This window comes from Coccidioides immitis, assembly GCF_000149335.2.
Source record: "Coccidioides immitis RS genomic scaffold supercont3.6, whole genome shotgun sequence".
NCBI lineage: Eukaryota > Fungi > Ascomycota > Eurotiomycetes > Onygenales > Onygenaceae > Coccidioides > Coccidioides immitis.
Genome location: NW_004504312.1, coordinates 2,570,668 through 2,593,484, shown reverse-complemented (window position 1 = coordinate 2,593,484; position 22,817 = coordinate 2,570,668). Strand labels below are relative to the sequence as shown.

Sequence of the window (22,817 nt, the reverse complement as noted above, 5' to 3'; positions counted from 1 at the left end):
CCCAAGGTGCTGGCAAACGGCCTTTTTTTTCGCGGCCTCCTGATGGTAACACCTATTACGTCAAGACACGGAGATGCGATCGTATGAGAGCTCCACACTCCAGTGCATCTCCCGATCCTCTGAGAGGCTTTCTCAAACATAACTTTGCATGGAAATCCATGGCATTCGGGCGCTACACGTGCCCGTACAGGTCCATCGAGGGAGTGGTGGGCGAGGTACTTGAAACCTTGTAGTTTTGGCGGGGTAATTGGCAGAGAAGCTACCTGGGCGAGAGTAACAAGGTAATGAGCGGCTTTGCCCCGCATGTACCTATTTAACTAGGCGGCTGTGCTCTCCTCCAGCTTGCTCCGATGACTTGTTTTCTTGTAGAATGGATTGGGTTGAAAGCAATTGTGTGAACCAAGAGTCACATTCCAAAGCTGCCTGAACCCACCGGAGCTGAGCAGAATTCGCCGTCAATGCAAAAAGTTGAAGAGGCACACGGCCTTGGCCAATCAGCCTGTCGTTAACTGCGGCGTCAATATCAAATACGACCTCTCTCCCTCAGGAAGAGGTGTCCTTCGCTGACATCCACCACACTGAGTAAATTCTTTTTTGGTTATTATTTGACGATAGACATTTCTGCGAGTCATTTTATGTGGCTGCACCCATCACCTGCCTGGCTGACTTGCTGCCGAGCAGTCAGATGCCTCTTGAAGTTTCTTCACCAGCCTCACCCGTAACATAGGTTCGCCAGCCCTGCATCTAAGACATCCAGCCTCAATCCATAGAGTGACGCCTATCGCACCACAAAATCAAAGCTCTTGCCATGCAGTGAAACCTTACCCAGCCCGCCGCAGTTCCCAGAGCTAACCTCTTTTGTCTCCAACAGAGCATAAGGCGAACGAACTTCCAGAGCACTCGAGACACCCAGAGCTGCTAGCTGGCCTTTCACATCAAAATTCCCAGGATAACAGTTGCATCCTGATGCCATGCTTTCGTGAAGTCAAGGCCTTCGACTAGATATTCCGTGTGGATCGCTGAGCTCACCTTCTTGTGGGCGGCTTTGCCCCCATTCCGCTACCTTGCCGGTCCTCTTCCCTAACCATAGCCAATATGGACCCTGGGCCCCTACAGTCCGGCGATGGTTAGTGCTATTTTTTTCGTTCTCCTATCCCGCCCCTTTCCTCACTTATACAACTGGAGAGTATGCATCGATATTTCGGAAGCAACTCGAATCGTTTCAGTTGCTCTGACTGTAATCTTAATCAATGTCTAATCATGCTGGAAGGCAGCACCATTCTGCTGGCCAGAACGTCCCCTTAGCACGGACACGAAAAGATAAAGATGCACACTATTCGCCAGAGACACCGAGGCACCATGGATTGCTCTTTCAGCTTTACTCCGGGCGCTTTTTATTCGCAGAGCTTGAACTGACTACTCGTTGAAATAGGCGATCAGAGCCGTACATCAGCCGACCGGACACCGTTGTGCTCAGCACCCGAAATGTCAACGCAAAAACCGGAACCGTCGTTGAGCAAACGGTCATCATTATACCTCGAAGACATTGGGCTAGGCCAAAGCAAGCGTCTATCCATCGATACCGGGTCGTCGGAGTATGATTACTTGACAAGGTCAGAACCCAGTCACCTTCGACTTTAACCCCGATAGGAGCCTAGGAAAGGGTTAATATATGTCACCAGGTCGCCGTTACTCGAACCCGACCATGCGCCTGCGCCATCAGGCCTACCGCGCATTCGACAAAGGCCCCAAAGCAGAGCCCCCTCCCTCCCTTTGACATCTGCGTCGTCCGGTGCATCCGCACTAATGACCCCGGCTCCATCAATTGCATCCTCCGCGGTTTCGGCTTTTCCACCGGATACCGCTTCTCCCGAGCTCGAAGATCTTCACAGGTTTCCTTCAGAATCACTCCACTCTTTCTCGTTTGCCCGCCAGTCGGAGGAGATGCTGCATACCCGCTATAATGTGTTGAGGAGGACTATAGATTTTATGAGAGATCGATTTGGCTGGGCAGCGAGCAATACAGGTACTGCAAATACTCAAGCCAAGTTAAGCGGTAATCCAGAAGTTCAGAGCATGGTCGACGTGGTCGACATGGTCGCGAGAGCAAATCTCCGTGACGCTGGAAAAGGGCAGTATCGATTTCCTGGATTCTTGGCGAGTCCTGTTACAGGCCCTCCTGCTTTCCATGGCGAGAACGTATTTGAGAAAGCCTTCGCAAGCGAGTCACTCCAAACGATCGAGGATCAGGGTGAGTCCATCCAAAAGTCCCCGCAACAAACCACCAGTCGCGAGGAACTTCTGTCTGTGAAGGAAACTCAGACAGCAACCCTAACAAGAGGGCTTAAATCCGCACCAGCATCGAGAAGGGTAAGCCTAAAACGGACGTATACAGATATTGGTTCAGCTTCGCTCCAGAACAAGCTCATGGACGCATTGTCTGCGCAACCCTACTCAACAATGGATCTCATCTCTCCTGGGAGCACGACTTCCTTTGCCCTTGGAGCTAATGCCCCTGCTGTTCATTCCCACAGCAACAAGTGGTCGCCTGCAGCCCAGGCTGTGTTTAGAACGGAGGCCAAGCCACGATGGACCATTCTCGCTGCCAATGACTTAGCGTGCCTGGTTTTTGGAATTACTCGAAGAGAATTTCGGACATTGAGCATCCTGAATCTTGTGCAGGAAGAGAGACGCGAGTGGCTTGAGTCGAAGCTCAAAAGCACAAGCGTCTACGCAAGCACCGAGTCGCCTAGCACGAGGACTGCTAGGCCAAGTGGGCATAGCTCAAGATGTTTAAATCTTGGTAACGGCGTGACAGCGCAGCTGCTAAGCAAGCCTCCAGCACGGCTGACCAGGTCAAAAAACCGCAATGACACTCAGTCTAGTCATGGTTCAACTAGACGCACAAGGAGCCCTAACCATACTCCAAGCAAATCGCGTGGCGTGCTAATCTGTGGAGACGTCGTTCCAATTCAGAAGCGCAACGGTCAAACGGGCTCTGCCAGCTTGTGGGTAATGGAGAAGAAAGGTGGTCTAATATGGGTAGTTGAGGAGATACCAGAGCACGTGGTACATCTTCGGTGTAACGAGAAGGGACAGATTGTCGATGTCAAGGGCGATGTAAACAATATCTGGGGTCGCAAGGCCATTGAACCAGGGACACCCCTTCTCGAACTTCTGCCTCACATTCCTACCATCTCTCCTGATTCTGAAAGCCCGGATTACTCCAAATCAAATGAGCTAAAGTACTGGACCGCGTTAACGTCATCTGGGGCATCTATCCCGACAACAGTGACGGCCATTCCTGACACTCACACTCTTCGCATATCTAGTTTCCCTCATATTGCAGGAATGCTGGTTCTATCACCAGAGACTTTGAATGTTATCAGTGCAAATCCAGTCTTTGCCTCTTCGCTGTTAGGGCATAACTCACTTGAAGGAGTGAATATTACAGATTTGGTTCCTGATTTCGATCAATTCCTTGATGCTTTAACCGAACACGATAATATCCTACTGGTTGATGGGATGGTTATCCCAGAGCATAGCTTCCGAAGAGCCCGCGCGTTATCCATCCTTCGTAATGGTAAGGCCGACGCAGCCTCCTTATTCTTGCGACCCACCGGGCTCCCTGCGCGACACCGGGATAGTGCAGAGATCATGGTGGATGTTCAGATGCGAGTGGTGAAAAGCCAGTCAACCTTCCGTAACCAGCACGCTATCATTCATGAAGATCGAGATTCTTACCAGGAAAACGAAGCTTGCTTTGCCATAACTGAGCTCGTCTACGCCTTATGGATAACTTATTCTCGGCAATTCCATTCCACAAATGGGGTTGAACTGCCACCCGTAAACCCACTGGTGCCGCCCCCCGGATCACCTCCGCGTCAGCCCCCTCCTAGACAGATGTCTCCTGCAGTATCACCGATGCTCGAGACTCCACCTAAATCCAGCAGACCGCAGGTGTCTCTTTTGGCCCAGCAGTTGAATGAGGCGGCATCTCAGCCGCTTACCGATAAACCCCCACAGCCTGTTCCTGAGATGAAACTATCTTCCTTAAGAGTTGAACCTCCGAAGAAAAGAACAATATCGGACTACGCTATTCTTGAGGACCTCGGATCAGGTGCTTACGGGCAAGTGAAGCTGGCTCGGTGCAAGTGGAATCCACCAAAAAAGATGGTCCTGAAATATGTCACGAAGAAACGAATCCTGGTAGATACGTGGACGCGAGACCGTCGTCTGGGCACTGTCCCACTGGAAATACATGTTCTTGACTATCTCCGTCGTGATGACAGGAAGCATCCGAATATTGTGGAAATGGAGGGCTTCTTTGAGGATGATATCAATTACTATATTGAAATGACTCCACATGGCTTTCCAGGCATGGATTTGTTCGACTATGTTGAGTTGCGGACGCATATGGATGAAGCTGAATGCCGGAATATTTTCTCTCAGGTTGTCAGTGCGGTTCACCACCTTCACACTAAAGCTTTCGTGGTACATCGTGATATTAAGGATGAGAATGTTGTCCTGGATGGTGAGAGGCAGGTTAAATTGATTGATTTTGGAAGCGCAGCGTATATCAAGAATGGTCCTTTTGATGTTTTTGTCGGCACGATAGGTGAGTGTTTCCCTCTGCTAACCGGCCAACAACAAAATATGATGGTGGCTTACGGTGTACTAGATTACGCAGCACCCGAAGTCCTTCAAGGCAGATCATACCGTGGAAAAGAGCAAGATGTATGGGCGTTGGGAATTCTTTTATATACGATTATTTACAAAGAGAACCCGTTCTACAATGTCAACGAAATCATGGACCACCCTCTACGCATTCCTTTCTTACCATTTACAGACGATTGCATTGATTTGATCCGCGGCATGCTTAATCGCAATGTGGATGAGCGGTTGACCATCACTCAGGTCATGGAGCATCAATGGATGAACGCAACGACGAACAACCCGGGCCGTGGCTAAAGTTTGGATAACCGCTCTTTGAATTTAGCAGCTTTGGCGATTATGCCCTCCGGAATTTTACCTTTAGGTTCAATAGATCCCTTTCGCGCACCACCCTTTTTTTGGCCCTTGAGCGGTTCGGCGGCATTTGACCTTATTTTTGGCAGTACGATGATTATATATTTCTTGGCCGGCCGAATCTGCCTGTGGTAGGCAGAACGAATACGTGGTATCTACAGAGTAGCCCGCTGGGCGGCGCTATTCGCATTGGAAGATTATAAAAGGAACAATGTGGGACAATCATTTTGAATTCAGCATGAAACTCCTCGCCTAACCGCGAGGTGTACTACATGAATGGACGAACTAAGGACTCACAAAAACAAGTCGCTCAATCGACAACGAAAAAGGAAAACAACAGCCAACGAACGGAAGACGTACTATGGTCTAGTAATGTTTGTGATCATGGTGGCTGGGAGTTAACATGTATACCATGATTGCATTTTGCCTCCTTTCTTTTTTCTTTTTTCTTTTTTTTCTTTTTTTCTTTTTTTTTTTTTTTTTGAATATTTGGGGAATTGAACAGGCCGATAAAAATGTGAGTGTGAAAAGACGAAAAGGATGGAAGGGGTTGAGGGATATATATTGTCCCACAACAACACGGGGTGAAGCAGGATGTACCTCGCGAGGTGAAATAGATTGCATGGAGGCAACTTGATCAAAGATTAAATGGCAAATTGCTGGATGATGATACCCTTTGATTGTATGCGATACATTTTCTATGATCATTCGCTGTTTTCTATCAAGGATAATGGGCAGTTTTGGATATTATAAGTATCCCATTATTTCCCTACCATCTTATGAAATATTGCGCCAGGTCACTCTCTTTACATGACCCTGTATTTAGGAAATTCAATATTCCTGGTCTCATTTTTTTTTTTTTTTTTTTTTTTTTTTTTTTTTTTTTTTAGAAGCAGCATTATATAGAATTATTGATTTCATTATATATCTTGAATCTAATCTCCAGCATCCAACTTGGCTCATGGATGGAGAAGCACTGACCATCTTCTGGCTTTGCTATCCATGTGAACATCTCTGGGTTTTGCTTACCCATAATCTTCGCGGTCAAGGATGTCGATTAGGGGGCTCACATGTAGAAGTCAGACTGCACCATCACTTGGCACCCGAAGGCACACTGGGGGTCACAAGAACATGGGCCCGAAGCCAGTCCAGTCTAGCAGCCCAACTACCCACAGCAATCTTGGGAAGGGAGGGGGGGAAAAGAAAAGTTGGAAATAAATGTCTCAAACGGCGAGTTTTTTTTTGGCCGGAAATGCATCCAAACCTCAAGTTCTAGTAAGTTGAGGACGTCATGACATGTACGCATATATGTTTACATCTTCTGCGGACAGTTCTCTGCACCACCTTCGCTGGCGAGTCCGGGTATTGATCCGGTTTCCATTTGCCTTCTGTAGTCTTCTTCTGCTTCTTTATTATTTTTAATTCCTTCAAGTGTGCAACGTGGCAACCACGGCCACTCTCTTCTTACAGGTCCAGAGTCTGGAAACTCCGTTTCAGAGGAGGGTGAGTTCGCCACCACCTTTGGCCGGTGTCGGAAAGGAGCGGGTAGGAAGTATGAAAGTACGCGTCCGTTAGACTTTGATAGTTCGAAGCCGACAAAAAGCAATATGCATACACCAGAGAATAGTAAGAAGGGAAAGTGAAAAAGAAGCAGCGCTGTTTTGTATGATGATGGTGCTGGTCACCAGATGCAGTGTCTTGCTCGCTTGTTGCGGGTTGAAACAGTTTCTTCTCGTCTGCAAGCCGGCCAGAGGGGCGCTAGGCCTAATCAAGCCAGGCGGGGACTGTGGGTCCGGGTTGGTCTTATCGCTGAGTCAGCCGGCCGATAAGGAGGCCGAAAGAGGGGAAAAGCCACAGGTACCTGCTGGTGACCTCATCGCGCGCGGTGTGTTTGATACTGGAAGCCCAAGCAAACGGCCCCGTGCGCTGAGACTGTCCACTGTTAAAACGGGAGAAACAGCCTGGCTAGACTCAGTCAACACGGCCCGAGCCCAGGAAATAGCTGCAGGAAGAGGTTATTCCTGGAAGTAAGACAATCCGGGCCAAAACTATCCGCAGGACAAACATCCCGGGCTGAAGCACAGCACGGTGGATAACGCGGCTCAGAGGTACCAGGGAAGTACTCGTCCCGGACCGGACATTGCTGGTTCGTCACCTTTTTCCGGCGCACAACTCCAGCTGCTCCTCCCACCGCTCGCCAGGACGTCTCTTGACTCCCTCTCTCTCTCCCACCGCTCCAGCAACCCAGGGCGATGAGGAACTTGACGCCCACATGACTGGCATCGACGCAAGACGACAGTCAGTTTAACAATTCCTCGTCCTCGATCACTCGACCCTTTTGGTGCTGCTTCTCTCTCCCCAGGTGGCCACCTGATGTGAGGATGAGCGAGACGACGATCGTACAATCCACCACTCTTCTTCAATGACATCCTATTGACCCTTTCCACTTCGATTCTAAAGATCTGTGATCGCTTTTTTTTTTTTTCTTTTTTTTTTTTTTTCTTCCCCTTCCCTTTTGCGCCTTTCACCCGACTGACCTTCTCGTCTTGTGGATGTGTACATACATACTGGCCTGAAGTGAGTTTGACTGCCTTGAGCCAATCGTGAACCATGGGTGTAAGCTACAACTTGGAGGATGGGCTGACGGCATGCTTGTTTTTAACCCAGTCCGGTCTCGGTTTTCGCTCTGCACATTCGCTTCGCTTTGTCTGGGATATGGACAGCTGATTGATTCATCGACTTCTCCCATCTTGGCCGTTTCCTCTTAACACGTTCCCAGTTATCATCCACTGTCGTTTCCCTAGCCTCGTAAACTTCCGCAACGCAAACCCGTCGCTGGTCGATGACAGCACCCCCAGCGCGATAGTTAACTAGCCTTCAGCAGGGTATCGAAGCCGTACTCATTACCCTTGCCGAGAAGAATCCACAATGGCTTCAATCCCACACGATGAAATCCTAACTACCTCAGCGGCGCTTCCGGCTGCAGAGTCCGGGGCTGCCAGGCCGGATAGCCCTCCCAAACTGAAAGGTCGCCGAAGATTGTTGAATCGCCTTCAGCGTATGACATCAAGCCCTTCTCTCGAACAAACTGGCAGAAGCCGTTCTTCTTCCACCGGTGTCCGCCGACTTGGCAAAGGATCGATGTCATGCATCTCGCTTTCATCGACCCTGTCACATGGGCAGTGTTGGGAGAGCTCCAGCTCTTCCCAATTCTACGGGAAGTTCTCCGGTAAGCCGCATGGTGATGATACTGGCCCTATTCGGGTTGTGGAGACGGAACTTATTTCTGCAAATGGTTCCCAGCAGACCACCATCCCGCTACCCGCTGAGATGCGGCCTTGCTCTAGAGGATCGCTACTTAGGTCTGCGGTGGCTGTACTTGAGGATGGTGAAAATACCCCCGACACCAAGGGCGAGAAATTACTCAAAATGCAGAACAAGAATTACTGGGATTACTTACCCGTGGAAATACAACTGCGAATCCTTAGCTGGCTTATGCCTAAAGAATTGGGTAAAGTAGCCTGTGTGTCGAGATCATGGCGTCAGCTTTGTTTTGATGGTCAGTTATGGGCGAAATTTGATACCTCCACGTACTACAGTGATATTCCACGGGATGCATTGGTGAGACTGATATTTTCCGCCGGACCTTTCATAAAACATCTCAATCTCCGAGGATGCATTCAAATGGCGGAAGCCTGGTTTCAATGTGGAGAGCAAATAGCCGATGCTTGTCGGAACTTGGTCAGCGTTAATTTGGAAGGTACCCATATCGACAAGCCAACCATCACCTACTTTCTCGTTCGAAATCCTAAGCTGGTCCGTATTAGCATGACTGGACTTGCAACGGTGACAAATTCCGAGATGAACGTCATCTCCAAGAGCTGTCCACTCTTGGAGTATCTCGACATATCGTGGTGCCGCAATCTCATCAATGCGAACGGATTGAGGCGCGTTGTCAGGGCCTGTCATCGACTAAAAGAGCTACGCATTGATGAATTTCGAGCCGTTGATGACGAGGAGTTTATGTTGGAGCTATTTCAGACAAATACCCTAGAAACACTCGTCATGTCTCACTGCTCCTCCCTTACCGACAGCGCTCTAAAAGCCCTTTTGCACGGTAAAAACCCAGAGATAGACATCCTAACAGGCAGGCCTATTGCTCCACCTCGAAAATTGAAACATCTGAATTTATCTCACTGTCAAGGAGTGAGTGATTTCGGAATCGGACATCTCGCAGGCTTTGTTCCTGAGCTAGAAAGCTTGCAGCTATCATTCTGTCCTGCTCTGGGGAATGATTCCATCATAAACCTCATCGGTACAACGCCGAATTTAACACGATTGGACCTTGAAGAGCTGGAAGAACTCACCAATAATGTCCTGCTTGCGTTATCGAAAGCCCCCTGCGCCGCCAGGCTCGAACATCTCAACATTAGCTATTGTGAAAAACTTGGCGACACAGGAATGATGCAAATCGTGAAAAATTGTCCAAATTTAAAATCTCTGGATCTCGATAATACGCGAGTTTCTGATCTGACACTGATAGAGCTTTGCTCTCAGATGCGCAAACGAGGTTTTGGCATGCAGCCACCCAGATGCGGATTAAGGGTGGCCGTATTCGACTGCGGTAACGTTACTTGGGCAGGGATCAGAGAAATTCTCTCCAACAATACGTTCGTGCCGCGATATGCGGAAGCCGCGGTCCTGGCCTCCAGAGCAGAAGAAGAAGAAGAATCTGGATCCGGATCGTCGTCGCCATCGTCGTCCACGACCTCTGTGACTATTCTCCCTTCGCCACCTCCAGAGACAACGCAGTGCAAAGCGGATTTATATCCCAATGAAATTATTCAGCTAAAGTGTTTCTATGGCTGGCAAACGACGGTAGACATCCATACGAAACGCGTGTTGAACGGCAACCTCGGGGCAGCAATGAGACTTGAGCGCAGGTGGACCGATTGCATGATGACCAACGAAGAAGCTGAGGCCGGCGGGATTGGTGCCAGACGAAGGCGACGGAGAGCGAGAAATGCTGAAATGATGTACAACCTGGATGACGACGATGACGCTGATTACGGGTATGGACCTGGCGGGCTAGTTTCGCTCGGCAATCGCAGAAGACGGGCACGGAGTGGAGGCTGTGTTGTCATGTAAAATACGATCGGAGTATGGCTGGAACGATTGATTCGAGAGGCAGTGGAGATGGCCCTATAGAGCATGTCCATTTTGATCGCCCGTCAGGGTCTTCACACACCAGCCTTTCTCGAAATGCTGGAGTTGATATATGCAGGGTTTCTAACTAAAACATTTTGTCTCGACAGCTGGAGTATACATAGAAAGCTAGGAAATATGAGGGAACGGGATCGGGTCCGCTTGGCGTCGATTAGTTAAAGGGGGTAGTATACTCCGTACGGAGCAGAAGAACTGGCGTTTCTTAAAAGGTTCGTTGAACAGGCATACGCTTCTTTGAATATTTATGCATGCTTTTTCTGCTATGAAGCTGGATGGTTGTATCTCAAAACATTTTCAATAACTACGTATCCTTCTTTTTCTTCTCTTGCTTTTCCTGTTCCTCTCTAGTGCAACGTTGTCCTACCTTCTCATTGCATTTAGAACTGGACCCTTGGGGAGCTGATTAGCTGATTAGCTGGTCTACTGTATATATATATATATAGAAGGTAAATATGTAGAAGGAATTGAAGCCTGCGAGAAAGTTTCTCTCGACGAAACTGAAGCTCTGGGGGACATCCTAGCAACCCTCGAAGATTTTGGCCAAAGCTGTTGGTAGATATGGACCACATTGGTACTGGCCACATTCACATCTCAACCCACTTGCTTTAAGCTGCCGAAAGCAAGGTCCCAATGAGCAGACAATTCTCTCACCCCTATCACACCGCCGGGGTAGTTTCTGGTCGCATTTACTTTCGCTTTTTCACAATCATTCGAAAAAACCGCCGTCACTCTCACTCTCAGCATCGTCATCCTCTCCTTGCACATCCTCTTTTGACGTTCTCTTATTCTCGTTTCTGGTTCCCTCTTGCACTGACCTAGCGGAGCTTCTTTTCGCATCCTCATCGCCGTCGACTTTTATCTTGGATTTTGGCTTCTTCTGCTTCCTATGCACGAGTAAACTCATTGTGTTGCTCTTCAACGATACATCAGCATTGTTCGAATCTTTCTTTTCACCCGACAACCCAATTCCCAGCTTTCCATCTCGCAATAGCTCGAGCGTTCCGTCTGCCATGCTCTGCTTGACTGTGTACCACAAGGGGGGCTTCTCTCCAGAATTCGTGCGGATGACGTTTGATTCCTCCGGCTCCATTGGCTGTTGTTTCCGGCGTTCGTTGGGGTACAGGGATATGTACTTCTCCGTGAGGGGAGAGTAGATGGTGTAATTGAGATCGATCTCGGAGGCGCTTATCTTCCTATTAAGGGTTTCAATGCTATTTTCTCGGGCATTGGGGTCGAGTCTGTCATCGTTTTCGAGTTTGTGTAACTGTCCCTTAAGACGCTTGAGCTCTTTAGTTGCCCGTTTGCGCTCTAGACACAAGACTCCGTCAGCAATCGACTTATCTAGGGGTGTGGAAAGGGAAAAGGGCTAGCGAGCTGGTCGTCGAGCAATGAGTAGCGTACCTAGAAATCTCACAAAGTGATACTTCTGGATCATCTTTGACCGCTGCTTCTTCACCTCGGCCTTTTCTAGATCCCGCTGACATTCTGCCAACTCTCTCTCTTTCGCAACCCGAACATCTGCGGGGAGATCGTCGATTCTCTTAGCAAGGAGGCGCTTTACATCCCGGATTCTAGTTTTTAGCTCGTTTACGCTCGGTCCGATGTCGTGATAGTGCAGTCGCTGGGTGCCCGAGTGCAGGCGCTTTACGCGCTTGGGGTCAGCGTTGGAGAAGGAATCGCGTCGCCGCTTTTTGAGAGAAGGTTGGGCTTCGGGCTCGTGCAGAGACATTGTGCAGATTCGGCAGCTGGGGATATGTGACTATAAGCTTCAAACGGTAGCCAATGCGGCAAGAGATGAGGGCTAGAAGTGAATGCAAGGGTTGAAGCACAGGTCATGGCATAGCCACTGCATGCGGAGTGTAAGGCTACCCGGGATCACTCAATGGATGTCTGCTGTTCACCTCGCAAGCCAGTCTGCCGTTGAGCAAAATCGGAAAAGCTGCGACGGGAATTCTTGCGTTGAGCCGGGAGCGAGTCACGGAGGCGGCGGAACAACAGTCGGCCCGGGAATTGCGCTCTCTGGAACGAACCGCCAGCCGCAGATGCGAAATACCAGCAACTCGATGAATGTCAGCGGCCTCCTGGTGATAACGCTCGCATGGTCGGAAGGGTCGTGCTGGTAGATGGAATCTCTGTGATGATCACCTAGATCCCCGAGAAGTCAGATGGCTATCTCGCTACGCATCTTTCCCTGAATTTCTTGTGGTTCTATTGGTATTTACTGAACCTCGTTCCAGCATATCAGCGCGCGCGAGAGAGAGAGAGAGCACTGTCCAGACCGCTCTCCTCTTTATCATGAGGACAGCTCCCTTCAAGCCTTTTTACCTTGCTCGTCACAATGGCCATTGATTTAGATTGATCTTGACCTTTTATCTTTGAGAAAAATGGAGACCGCCATTCGGTGGGCTCCCGCCTCTACACCTGATGATCAGCGCTTCCTCTACGTCGACATCAAGGGACAGGAGTTCAAACACTGCAAAGTCACTTCACGACCTGATAAGTTTACATTGACCTATGATGTCCTCTCTGCCTTCTCCCATGGCTCAGAGTTCCGCTCCTTTGACTGGTGTCCCACCGAGGAAAACTTGGTTGCGGTTGGGCACGCGTCGGGAGACGTGGTTGTTGCTCATCTAGACACCGGCGCTCTCATCCCGCTCGCACTTCCTTCCAAGGTCCAACGAGCCTGTCATGGGCTTGCTTGGAATTCCAGTGGCCTACTGGCCGCCGGACTAGACAAGTTTAGGGGCGACTATTGCCTCAACATCTGGGATCCCCACCAGCGACCAGTGCGGATGGCGTCGCGCGGTGGCTCGGAGCGTCAGGTCCCAGATCCGTTGAGAAGATATGCAAACGGGGAGCCGGTGGCCAGCGTGAGGTTTTTTAATGACCAGCCAAGTCTTTTGATTGCTGGTATGAAGGGGCATTCCGTGCGGCTGTATGATCTCCGGGGTATGAGATCCTTTACTTGTGAATGTAGTTGTTTCTGGCCATAGTGGACTCTAACATGATTTCTAGAGAGCCACGGAAACCCATCATTGCAGTTCTCAACCCGTTGTGTCCATGAGCTGACCGTTAATCGGCTCGATGAGAACTACTTCGCCTCGTGTGCGCCATTTGACAATGCCTCTATCTGCATTTGGGATCGGCGTTCAGGCTCGCGATATTCAACCGCAGCTGGCACCTCTTCGGGCACTATCGACGCTGGCCATGTGTTGGAGATCAGGCCAGGTATTGCTTCTGGGTCTACGATCCGGAGTTTGCGATTTTCCCAAACTCAGCGAGGCCGCTTGGGAATGTTGACGGACAGGGGAATATTCAGAGCTTACCACATCGCAAAGGACCACTCTCCGGACGAACTCCGAGCAGCCCTAGAAAAGACAGTTGGCCGTGGATCCAGTAAGCACTACCCTGAACAGTTATACACAAAGACTGTGCGCGACTTTCAAACTAGCTTTCCACCGAAAACTCGAAGCGAGGATTCTTCACAGCGCGTTAGCGCTTTCGATTTCATGACCACAGATTCGTTCGATGGGCTGGAAGCTATTACTATTTTGAACGACAGGAACGTCGCAGTTTACAGCCTCCCCCTGGTTTGTGGTCGGGTCAGCTTGTCACCACAAGGAGCCCTAGTGCGAGGAGGGTTTGCACATGGACAGGACTTTAGGGTCTTCGCTCCAGCCCAAGGATCGAAGGCAGCGCAGACCACCCAAGAAATCCAAGATCGCGCATCTAGAAAAATGGAGAGTAGTATGGAAGGAAAGGAAGCCAATGGCAAGGCAGGAGAAGACGATGGGAAGGACTCAGGCGGTACTGGAATAATATCGAGCAGACAGCGTCGAGAGAAGTTACTGCTTCCTGAAAAGTTGGCCAACGTCCAAGATGCCTTGACCTTGATGACAATCCCACGATTACGTCTTCGAGAAGGATATACACTTAATCCTGAGAGAAATCAGAATATAGTGTCTGATGACACAGCCTTACAGGACCTTTGGGCCTGGATTGAGCGTAAGCTGGTCGTCGTCCACTCTCTTTTGATATGTTTTCTAAATGTGTACATGTTGAATAGGCGCCCATACACGAGCATCTGATGGGTCGATGATTATTCACGGGGTGGACATGAACTACTTGGGTGTTCAAAGTATCTGGAGTGGAAATCTTGGTGGGTCTTACTTTCTTTTTCATCTGTCAACGGTGATAGCTAATACAATATAGGTCTCAGTCTCGAGAATCGACTTGCTAGCTCCGATTTAGACGACGACGTTGACGTACCTAAGCTTATTGAGCAATTGGCCAAGAAGTTAGATTTGCAAGAAACCAAAATGTGCGATACAGATTTTATGCCACAGCGCCAGCTCTGCTTGTATATCTGCGGCGCCATAGCGTCAGTAGATGATCTTGAGGGTGTTGTTACTCAGCTTGTCGAGGAACGCCAACATACGCAAGCTGCTGCATTTGCATTATTCCACGACGAAACGGAGTTGGCTTACAAGGCCCTACGTAACAACCGACCAACTCAGGCCCACAAACTTTTAGCTATGGCAATCGCTGGGGCGCCGAGGGGTGACCCTAATTTCGATTGGGAAGAAGCTTGTGCTGAGATCGCAAAAGAGCTCACTGACCCCTTTGCCAAAGCTATACTTGCGCTGGTGAGCAAAGGCAGCTGGGAGTCCGTGCTCCGGGAAACGACGCTTCCCCTCAGATATCGAGTAGAAGTGGCCGTTCGTTGGCTTCCGGATGACCAACTTACAACTTACATCAGGGACACATCCATGGAGGCCGTGCAGCAAGGTGATATTGAGGGCGCGGTGCTTACGGGCCTTGATCACGCTGCGATGGATCTGTTCCAATCGTATATCAACAAATTCAATGATATACAAACAGCTGTCCTAGTTATGAATTACGCCGTTCCACGGCTAGTTTCCGACGCTTTCAATGCGAATCGATTCCATGCCTGGCGCGAAACGTATCGGCAACAAATGAATTCGTGGAAGATGCATCTCCATCGAGCCAAATTTGACGTCGATTCACGCAATTTGGCAGTATCATGGGACGGTCGCAAGCTCACGAGGTCACAACCTCAGCAGGTCAGCTTGGTCTGTAATTACTGTACTCGGCCCCTTTCGCAGCAAGAAGAAAGGCCAGATCACCAGCTAGCAGGTGCGGAGAGTACCCATCATACGCCGAACAATCCTCTCGGGTCAGCACAGATGGGCGGAACAGTCTGTCCAAAATGCGGTCGTCATATGCCGCGATGCGGAGTCTGCTCTCTGTGGCTCGGTTCCCCGCATCCACTGTCCAGAGCGGCAATCGCAGATGACTCAAAGAAAGGAGAAGAGGCGCACCGCCCGGAAGAGATGCTAAAAAGATTTGTGGTGTTTTGTATCAAATGCAATCATGGATACCATGCAGATCATGCGAAGGTGTGGTTTTCCAGGCACAAGTCATGCCCGGTTTCTGAATGTGGATGTATTTGCGAGGGATAGATGATTGTGGTTACCCGGCTAGTAGTCTTTCGAGAATGGCGTCTGATTCTGTAGGAATGATACCCTTGTGTCTGTATGAGACACACAAGGTGATGGGTGTTGGCAATGTAACGTCTTTCACCACATCAGCTCTCGGTCGCTTTGTTTGCAGCGGGGGCGATTGATTGCATGTATGTCACACTGTTCTACATGGATAAGAAACTGCTTCCTCTGAGTATTATGACTCGTAAAAAGCAATTGAATCCGGACTTCGTAGGTAGTTAACTCCGGTAGTGAGGGCGGTATGTGTGCGCTGGCTCGCCCTCACCCAGGCAAAGGAGAGGAACTAGTTGGTTACAAAAAGAACAATACAAATTCAACTCCCGCCAGGATTGATGGTGACAATATTTTTTTTCCTCGAGTTTGCACTGACCTCATTTTTGATCTGAAACCGCCAACTGACAGCTTCCCCACTCAAGCTGACACTGAAATAGCAACTTCATGCCCACCCAAGCTCTTGTTTCACTTACATCATACCTCCAGCAGTACGGGATCGACCGCTCCACCTCCGCGAACCGAACGAAGCGACTGGGCACTCCCGCGACATCCGATACGAACGGCATTGCAGAGATTACTCAAAGCCTCTCGAGGAGCTCTTCGAATGGCGAGGACGGCTGGCAGAGGAGAGAGAAAGGAGCCATCGCGCGCGGTAGCGGTTTCAAAAGCGCTGAGCTACGTCCTGCGGCACGCGGCGGAGCGAGAAGGTGTGAAAATCGACAGTCAAGGTTATGCGAATGTGGGCGAACTGGTGTGTTTTCATCCGCTTTACCCGTACAGCTGCTTTGTTTTTTCGTTTTTTTTTAAATAATTGTTTTGACCTGGCGGGGGGGCTAACAAAGTGGGAAAATTTCGTTTTCCGTTGGCATTGAGTCTAGCTGCTATGGAGAAAGCTGAAATCGCTTAAAGTGACATTCCCCGATATCATCGAGGCCGTGTCATCATCGGATAAGCAACGATTCGGACTTCTCTACGTCCCTTCGACCTCGAGCTCGCACAGCCATGATTCCCTGACTCAGGACGCCGCGCTACAATCGGCCGAGGAGAACGCGTCCAAAGACCCCGGGGCTAACGAAGATGCGACGGCGCAAGCCCTCGCCGCCAGCGCCGACGACACCGATCCTTCGCACTACCTCATTCGAGCCAGACAAGGCCACAGCATCAAATCCATCGAAGCTTCGTCTCTCCTCAAAATGCTCTCTCTGGAGGATGACAATCTTCCGGCGACGGTGGTGCACGGGACATACCACACGGCCTGGCCGAAAATACTCGAGACCGGAGGTCTTAAGTGCATGGGCAGGAATCAAATGCATTTTGCTACCGGACCGGCGCTGTCTGAAGTGCTACCCAATGGTGATGGAGGAGACGTCATCATTCCTTCAAAGTTGAAAGGCCGGTCCGCCGGTGGTGGTGGCGGTGGTGACGGCTCGGTGATCTCAGGAATGAGGTCTGACTCGCAAATATTAATCTACATTGATTTAAAGAAAGCTTTAGCTGCAGGATGTCCGTTCTGGATTAGTGAGAACGGCGTGATTCTAAGTGAGGGGTTGGAAACCGGTGATAGCCACGGGAAAGTCGTAGGGACGGAGTTTTTTGATGTTGCCGTTGAGCTGAGGAGAGGTTTAGGCGTGCTGTGGGAAAAAGGCAGTTTGGTCCAGAGAACGCCGGATTGGATGCTCCAGGCAAAAGGTCCACCTGGGAAAGGCGATAAGAGACATCGTGGCCCCAAAGCAGCGCAGAAGCGGGCTCTGCCCCGAGTACATGTTGGGAATGATGCTGATGGAGCAGATGTTGCAGATCAGCCTTAATTGGCAGGTCACAGGGATTGTGGACAAGCACTGGAGCTGCATGTCTTGACATGAGCTATTTCTGTCGAAGTCGGTACGTTGATAGTGAGCTTGCTCTCGAATCTACTCTCTCCACATCTCAACGATCATCGCGCGTCCCCAAGAAAATGGACCGCCCAGAACGTCTCGCCATAACTGTGCAGACCCCGGGATCAGCATAGCCCTTTGGCCCCCCAGTTCTTCTTAAAGACAGCCCATGGGGCACCAAGGAGGCTGTTAGACACTAAAATCATGTTTCGGTTGGAAAGGATGCTCTCATTCCCCCTTCCACCCGAGAATCTTCACAACCTGACCCAAGCACCCCCGTTTTTGCCTTTTCGCTAGCGAAAAAGATCGGCGCAAGGAATCACGCAAAAACAAACTATTCGCTAACCATGTGGTGCGTCCAGCGTTCTCCGCTAGCTGTCACCTCAAACTCCGCGCTAAAATTCTGGGGTAGTCGACTGCGCTAGTTAAGTAGCCTCCTGCTTCTGAATTCTCGCCAGAAAAACACAAGCCAAAAAAGAAAAAGAATCGCTCTTACAAAAAGTCAAAAATACGGGAGGTGGGCTTTGAAGGGACCCTCTGGTCCCCCTCTGCTGCCCAATCAGATCATGATGCCACCGCTGTTTTGCTTGGTGGCTTTTTTGACTTCTTCTCGTCGGAGAATTAAACCCGCTACACGCACCTGTCACAGCTTCAGATTTGTGTTTTAGATTTGCACGACAGACCTGTGACTGCCGCATCATTGGTGCCCTCTCCCAACGTGCCCGCTCTCGAGCCCAGGTCCCTCTGCATGAATCAGCTCTAATATGGCGTGATGTGGATGTGTGGGCGGGTTTACGAAGTACTAGGGATTTGGCCTTTTTTTCAAAACTCAAAAAAAACGTGGCAGATGGGGTTCGACGTTCCCCTCGGACTCCATTGAGCGGTGCAAAGCGGCGGCCCCCCCATCTTCATAACCATGCTTTTCTTTGCTTATCTGGCCGAGATGTGATGTAGGGCATTTCCAGAGCCATGAGTGCTTAAACACTTTGTGTCAAGAAAAATTTGATGCAATTTGATCCCCTGCATCAAGAGGACTGCAGTATTAGTTTAAGGTATGCGAGAGTTTTTATCGTCGTGCATGTACAGTACATTAGTTAATACATTAGTGCATGGAAGATAAGAATTCTGACAGGAGGGAAAATTCGCTAAAAACAAAAGGGCGGAATATTCGGGTTGGTGGATGGTAGTGATTGGTTCGTCTGTCTTTCTTTTTTTTCTTTTTCCATGCTTCATGTTTATCTTTTCAGACTGGCGCATGAGCCTCGTGAGGTCTCAGGCCATGATTATACGTTATCTCAAAGTTATCCGTCCTCATTATCCCGTCTCGAGGATTGCGCTCCAGTGGCATGGAGCTAGAATTGCTGTCCTTGTCCCACTCGGTGGATTTGGTATGACGCGGCGTATTTCGGAGATGGTAGGACTGAGCATCGTGCTCGAAGTGATCGCCTGGGTTGGTGGTGTTCTTACTTCGGCTTGAGTAGCTGTTCTGAGGATAGCCGCTGCCGTACAAGGTGCCTCGGAGGAACCGTTTGAAGAGTGGTCGGAGAGGTGGGATGGAGGCACAGATGATTCCAAGATTGCATTCAACCACAGTCCATATCCATACTTCATAAGCAACCCCTAGAGAAAAGGGTTAGACAAGGGATTGAATGGGAGAGAATTCGAAAGGGAGGTCGTACAGGTAATATCATAGGTGCGATAAAAAATGGTATAGTAGTAGTATATCCGGATCATGCCAGAAATGCAAACGCTATGCGATAACACAAGTCAGCAATGCGGGGCAATTATTGGCAGCGGGTGAGTTGGACTTGGGAACCTACATGAAACCCATTCCAAAAACGGCTGCAAGTGACATCTTTTCTCTGAATGGCATCTTCAGCTGCACAAAGAGGAACATGGGCAGACAGGTCACCATCAGATCAGTAAAAACATTGAAGATGACTGCATAGAGAGGCAGTATGCCTTCATCCCAACATGTGTACTTTTCCTTGGGTGGATTTAAAAGGTTGAACTGGTCCCAATATGCCGTGATCGGCTTGCACTGCAGGCACAGCAAGACAATACCGGAAGTGGCATAGGCCACAAGGATGCCAATAGCCCCTCTGACCACATTAAGAAAGATTTTGTTTGCTGTGCCTTTGATCACGCGCATGTACAACACAAGAACAGAGATCTTTGTTAATATGTTGCTAAAGAGAAAACTAGAAGAGAGGTCAGCTATTGTACCCCAGCGAGGCGATGTTGCGGTTGATATAGGAAGGTAAAACACACAAGACTTGGGCAACCCAGTTCAGCTACAAGAGTCCAATGTTTGTCAGCATAGATCCAGCCCATGTCTGTGGTGGAGGGCCTCACCTTTATTATTGCAACGAAGTTCTGAATGGGGGTATCCCAGATATGTCGGTACCCTTCATGTAGAGGATTGACTAAAAAGATGAAAGCCGAATCAGCAACGGATACTTAGAAAGGGCTATACTGGTCGAGGGAAAAGAGGGCGTCATACTCAGGCCCATGCAGACGGCCAAGCCAATTGCCGGTAGCTACACAGAAAACATCGTCAGAACGGAGAGCTGAAGCCAGGAACGAGGCAAGTTGGAGGCAAGGACTAACCACAGCTCCAGCAATAATGTAGTCGTCAACGCCTGGCTCACGCTGCATCCTGAAGCGCACCCATAGCCGTAGGCCAACCACGATTAACATAAGTACACCGAACACTCCAGTCAAGATGACCACGCCGTCACCCCTCTGCTCGGGATTCACATAATTTCTCGGAGGCCAGCTGAGCATGACCTCCTTGGGAGGGTGGAAGCCGCCAGGCATGGTTGCTAGCTTTCCGGAAGCAAAGCACAGAGAAAGTAGAAGTTCGATTAAAAGAGCCGGGCGACGTGTTGGTTTTTCTCGAGGAGATGTCCAGATCCAGCCAGGATGGCCAGGGATCCCATGGACTTGAGAACAAATGACGCGGGGGTGGGAACGGCCGGACCTCTATATTATTATGCACATTGTGGAGGAGGCAGACGAGGAGGAGGAGAAGAGGAAGAAGAAGAGGAGGAAGAAGAAGAAGAAGAACCCGCCCTGTCGGTATGTGGAAGCGAGAGATGGCGCGGCGGAGGAGGAGGAAAACCTTCTTTTCGAAGACAGAGCGGCGGGAACATATTTTTCTGGGAGAGGCGGGCACACAAGCATTCCGCGATCCTGGATATGTTTGCCCCAGACGAGGCCAGAGAACGAGAAGCCGAAAGCCATCGGAGCCGGGCGCTCATCGGCAGGCGAGAGGCCCCCTTGGCGTTTTCGTCTGGAGATTGCCTGGGTTGTGGGTAATCCCTGGGCCAGCCGTCGATGTGCATTTCGCTTCTGATGAGAGTTAGTAAGTTTAGCGCAGGCCGTCTCCACCGCCCAATACGAGCAGATCGTGCCTGGACTGGGGCGAGCATGAGGGCCCATGGATCGCCCTCCAGGTGCGGAGTTCCTGGAAGTTTCGATCCCAAGCAGTTTAGCCAAATGAGAGTCAGCGAATGTAATTTCAGCACGCGATCTGAGCGCCAGCAAGCCATTCCCACACAGTTGCCAGAGAGACTCAAGAGGGAGAAAACCGTAGGGGCCTCTCTAGGAATAATAGGTATTTTCTGCGCCTCCTGAACATTTAGCCGTGAGCCACCGCATCAATCTCCGGCGGCGACAGGTATCATCCCTCGACAGCCGACCACACCAGGAAGAACCTGCTAGCCGGCGCTCGTCCAGAGAAACGCCCGGCACCAAGGCCAGTTTCCCACAACTTCGCGAGTAAAGTTAGTGGGTAAGCTCTCAACTCAAGAATCACGCCTTTCTCTCGGCAAGGTGTTGCTAGTGAGTCGTCGGCAAACCATTGAGGCTTTAGCTGCAGTGGACGCGGTTAGTTCGCGAGTTGAGGTTGTGATGGTGGTTGGTAGCGCGATGATCATCTTCTGGAATGACGCGCTTGACTGTTGACAGCTGTTTTTATTTTTATTTTCTTTTTCTTTTTTAGTCTGCATTTCCTTTCTTTTCTTTTATTTTTTTATTTTTTTTTTGGATTCTGAACTTAAAATCCTCATTGCTTTTTCCCTCCCGCTATGGTTGAGTTGGGACCGGCCTTCTTGGCGCTGTTTCAACCTCGCCGACACAACCGTCTGGCACTCGAGATCTCGCGTGCCGTCCGGAAAGTTGCACTTTGGCTGCCGCCACTCTGCTCTCCGATTAACCGCAAAGGTAAGGTGTCTGCAGGACAGACTTCTCTCTCTTCGTAATTCATCCATAGTTCATACATACTATCATCATCTGGGCTGTATGGCCAAAAAGCAAAATTAGCCCACAGTACTATGTATCGCCGGGCTGAGCGGGGACAAAAACAAAAATCCTGACCAGGGGCTCTCTCGCCACTCCACAATGCCACGCAGTGACAGGCTTGTTTCTCCTCTAATCGTCTCGCGTGTCCCGACTATGCAAGTAGCCAGCCAGAATCAGAATCCCAGCCGTCGCTCCCCTCCAAACACATTTGTGGTTAGACAACCCTCGCAAAGGTGTGTTTCTGCACTGCGCGCAACAGGAACCAATTTGAACCCCTTGCTTGATTCTTGAGGATGAAGCAGAGTATTCATGGCGGGGAGCTTCCATGCCAGCATCCATTGTTGGCACGGTTTGCTGCTTCATCCAATTTTTTTAGTATATCCAAGATTGCCGCGCGCAGCCCGCACACAATGTGCCGGTCGCTTAGGAACTTTTCTGAAACCAGGGTTTGGATATAGGGCTCAAGTTCATGGGCGTCCGCCAATTCAACAGCCAGACAATTGAAATTGAAGGTCTCAGGATCAGCAAGACTACTTTAGAGACCAAAGTCGCAGGACAAACCGCGCAACTCTCCATGATTCAGATACGAGCCTTTGTCCTTCCAGCCAGAACACCACTTGTCTCATCGTCTATAATGCTCTTGATATGCGTTCCTTCTCACTGACATTCCAGGGATGAGGTTTTCCCCCCCTTCTAATTATTCTTTATTTTTATTTTTTTATTTTTATTTTTTTATTTTTTTATTTTATTTTATTTTTTTTTTTCCCCTCCAGCAGTTTATTTTTGGATGAAGGGGAAATTAGCCGCACCGGAGTCAATCACCACCCCTGGCTTCAAAGAGGCTCAAATCTCTGGTTAAAAGCCG

The 22,817-nt window shown here is 49.7% G+C and overlaps 8 protein-coding genes across 8 annotated transcripts; 5 read left to right on the top strand and 3 right to left on the bottom strand.

The window, feature by feature from the left end:
• Positions 1–775: 775 nt before the first annotated feature.
• CIMG_03947 (CAMK/CAMKL/PASK protein kinase) lies at positions 776–4,971 on the top strand (the record flags this gene model as incomplete). The annotated part of the gene is made up of 4 exons (XM_001244505.2): positions 776–1,126; positions 1,275–1,613; positions 1,683–4,618; positions 4,682–4,971. Exons 2-4 carry the CDS (start codon positions 1,486–1,488, stop codon positions 4,969–4,971), a joined length of 3,354 nt encoding a protein of 1,117 aa, XP_001244506.1. The 5' UTR covers positions 776–1,126; positions 1,275–1,485.
• Positions 4,972–5,915: 944 nt separating this feature from the next.
• CIMG_03945 (F-box domain-containing protein) lies at positions 5,916–10,576 on the top strand. Its single transcript, XM_001244503.2, has 2 exons — positions 5,916–7,605; positions 7,696–10,576. Exon 2 carries the CDS (start codon positions 7,957–7,959, stop codon positions 10,174–10,176), a length of 2,220 nt encoding a protein of 739 aa, XP_001244504.2. The 5' UTR covers positions 5,916–7,605; positions 7,696–7,956; the 3' UTR covers positions 10,177–10,576.
• A 54-nt stretch (positions 10,577–10,630) lies between these two features.
• On the bottom strand, positions 10,631–12,152 carry CIMG_03944 (rRNA-processing protein EFG1). The gene is made up of 2 exons (XM_001244502.2): positions 11,656–12,152; positions 10,631–11,562 (listed from the first exon to the last, which is right to left on the bottom strand). The coding sequence occupies exons 1-2, from the start codon at positions 11,981–11,983 to the stop codon at positions 10,961–10,963; spliced, it is 930 nt and encodes a 309-aa protein (XP_001244503.1). The 5' UTR covers positions 11,984–12,152; the 3' UTR covers positions 10,631–10,960.
• A 456-nt stretch (positions 12,153–12,608) lies between these two features.
• CIMG_11232 (uncharacterized protein) lies at positions 12,609–15,952 on the top strand. The gene is made up of 4 exons (XM_012358287.1): positions 12,609–13,203; positions 13,270–14,259; positions 14,321–14,413; positions 14,467–15,952. The coding sequence occupies exons 1-4, from the start codon at positions 12,639–12,641 to the stop codon at positions 15,735–15,737; spliced, it is 2,919 nt and encodes a 972-aa protein (XP_012213710.1). The 5' UTR covers positions 12,609–12,638; the 3' UTR covers positions 15,738–15,952.
• A 65-nt stretch (positions 15,953–16,017) lies between these two features.
• Positions 16,018–17,706, top strand: CIMG_11231 (tRNA splicing 2' phosphotransferase 1). The gene is made up of 3 exons (XM_012358286.1): positions 16,018–16,137; positions 16,211–16,524; positions 16,652–17,706. The coding sequence occupies exons 2-3, from the start codon at positions 16,378–16,380 to the stop codon at positions 17,579–17,581; spliced, it is 1,077 nt and encodes a 358-aa protein (XP_012213709.1). The 5' UTR covers positions 16,018–16,137; positions 16,211–16,377; the 3' UTR covers positions 17,582–17,706.
• A 1,143-nt stretch (positions 17,707–18,849) lies between these two features.
• On the bottom strand, positions 18,850–20,648 carry CIMG_03942 (uncharacterized protein). The gene is made up of 7 exons (XM_001244500.2): positions 20,258–20,648; positions 20,151–20,187; positions 20,003–20,073; positions 19,919–19,941; positions 19,468–19,848; positions 19,327–19,397; positions 18,850–19,267 (listed from the first exon to the last, which is right to left on the bottom strand). The coding sequence occupies exons 1-7, from the start codon at positions 20,465–20,467 to the stop codon at positions 18,891–18,893; spliced, it is 1,170 nt and encodes a 389-aa protein (XP_001244501.2). The 5' UTR covers positions 20,468–20,648; the 3' UTR covers positions 18,850–18,890.
• CIMG_03941 (uncharacterized protein) lies at positions 20,573–21,083 on the top strand (the record flags this gene model as incomplete). Its single annotated transcript, XM_001244499.2, has 2 exons — positions 20,573–20,960; positions 21,016–21,083. The coding sequence occupies 2 exons, from the start codon at positions 20,573–20,575 to the stop codon at positions 21,081–21,083; spliced, it is 456 nt and encodes a 151-aa protein (XP_001244500.2).
• A 167-nt stretch (positions 21,084–21,250) lies between these two features.
• CIMG_03940 (uncharacterized protein) lies at positions 21,251–22,207 on the bottom strand. Its single transcript, XM_001244498.2, has 3 exons — positions 22,028–22,207; positions 21,935–21,948; positions 21,251–21,851 (listed from the first exon to the last, which is right to left on the bottom strand). Exon 3 carries the CDS (start codon positions 21,658–21,660, stop codon positions 21,457–21,459), a length of 204 nt encoding a protein of 67 aa, XP_001244499.1. The 5' UTR covers positions 21,661–21,851; positions 21,935–21,948; positions 22,028–22,207; the 3' UTR covers positions 21,251–21,456.
• Between the last annotated feature and the right edge of the window lie 610 nt (positions 22,208–22,817).

Coding starts and splice junctions, on each gene's coding strand:
- CIMG_03945 (XM_001244503.2), top strand. CDS start 7,957: ATGGCTTCAATCCCACACGATGAAATCCTAACTACCTCAGCGGCGCTT.
- CIMG_03940 (XM_001244498.2), bottom strand. CDS start 21,660: ATGCAGACTAAAAAAGAAAAAGAAAATAAAAATAAAAACAGCTGTCAA.
- CIMG_11232 (XM_012358287.1), top strand. CDS start 12,639: ATGGAGACCGCCATTCGGTGGGCTCCCGCCTCTACACCTGATGATCAG. Junction 13,204..13,269: donor GCGGCTGTATGATCTCCGGG/GTATGAGATCCT, acceptor CATGATTTCTAG/AGAGCCACGGAAACCCATCA. Junction 14,414..14,466: donor TATCTGGAGTGGAAATCTTG/GTGGGTCTTACT, acceptor AATACAATATAG/GTCTCAGTCTCGAGAATCGA.
- CIMG_03944 (XM_001244502.2), bottom strand. CDS start 11,983: ATGTCTCTGCACGAGCCCGAAGCCCAACCTTCTCTCAAAAAGCGGCGA. Junction 11,563..11,655: donor TCACTTTGTGAGATTTCTAG/GTACGCTACTCA, acceptor TCTTGTGTCTAG/AGCGCAAACGGGCAACTAAA.
- CIMG_11231 (XM_012358286.1), top strand. CDS start 16,378: ATGGCGAGGACGGCTGGCAGAGGAGAGAGAAAGGAGCCATCGCGCGCG. Junction 16,525..16,651: donor ATGCGAATGTGGGCGAACTG/GTGTGTTTTCAT, acceptor CATTGAGTCTAG/CTGCTATGGAGAAAGCTGAA.
- CIMG_03942 (XM_001244500.2), bottom strand. CDS start 20,467: ATGCCTGGCGGCTTCCACCCTCCCAAGGAGGTCATGCTCAGCTGGCCT. Junction 19,849..19,918: donor AACTGGGTTGCCCAAGTCTT/GTGTGTTTTACC, acceptor CCTCTCTTCTAG/TTTTCTCTTTAGCAACATAT. Junction 19,398..19,467: donor GTTTTTGGAATGGGTTTCAT/GTAGGTTCCCAA, acceptor GTTATCGCATAG/CGTTTGCATTTCTGGCATGA.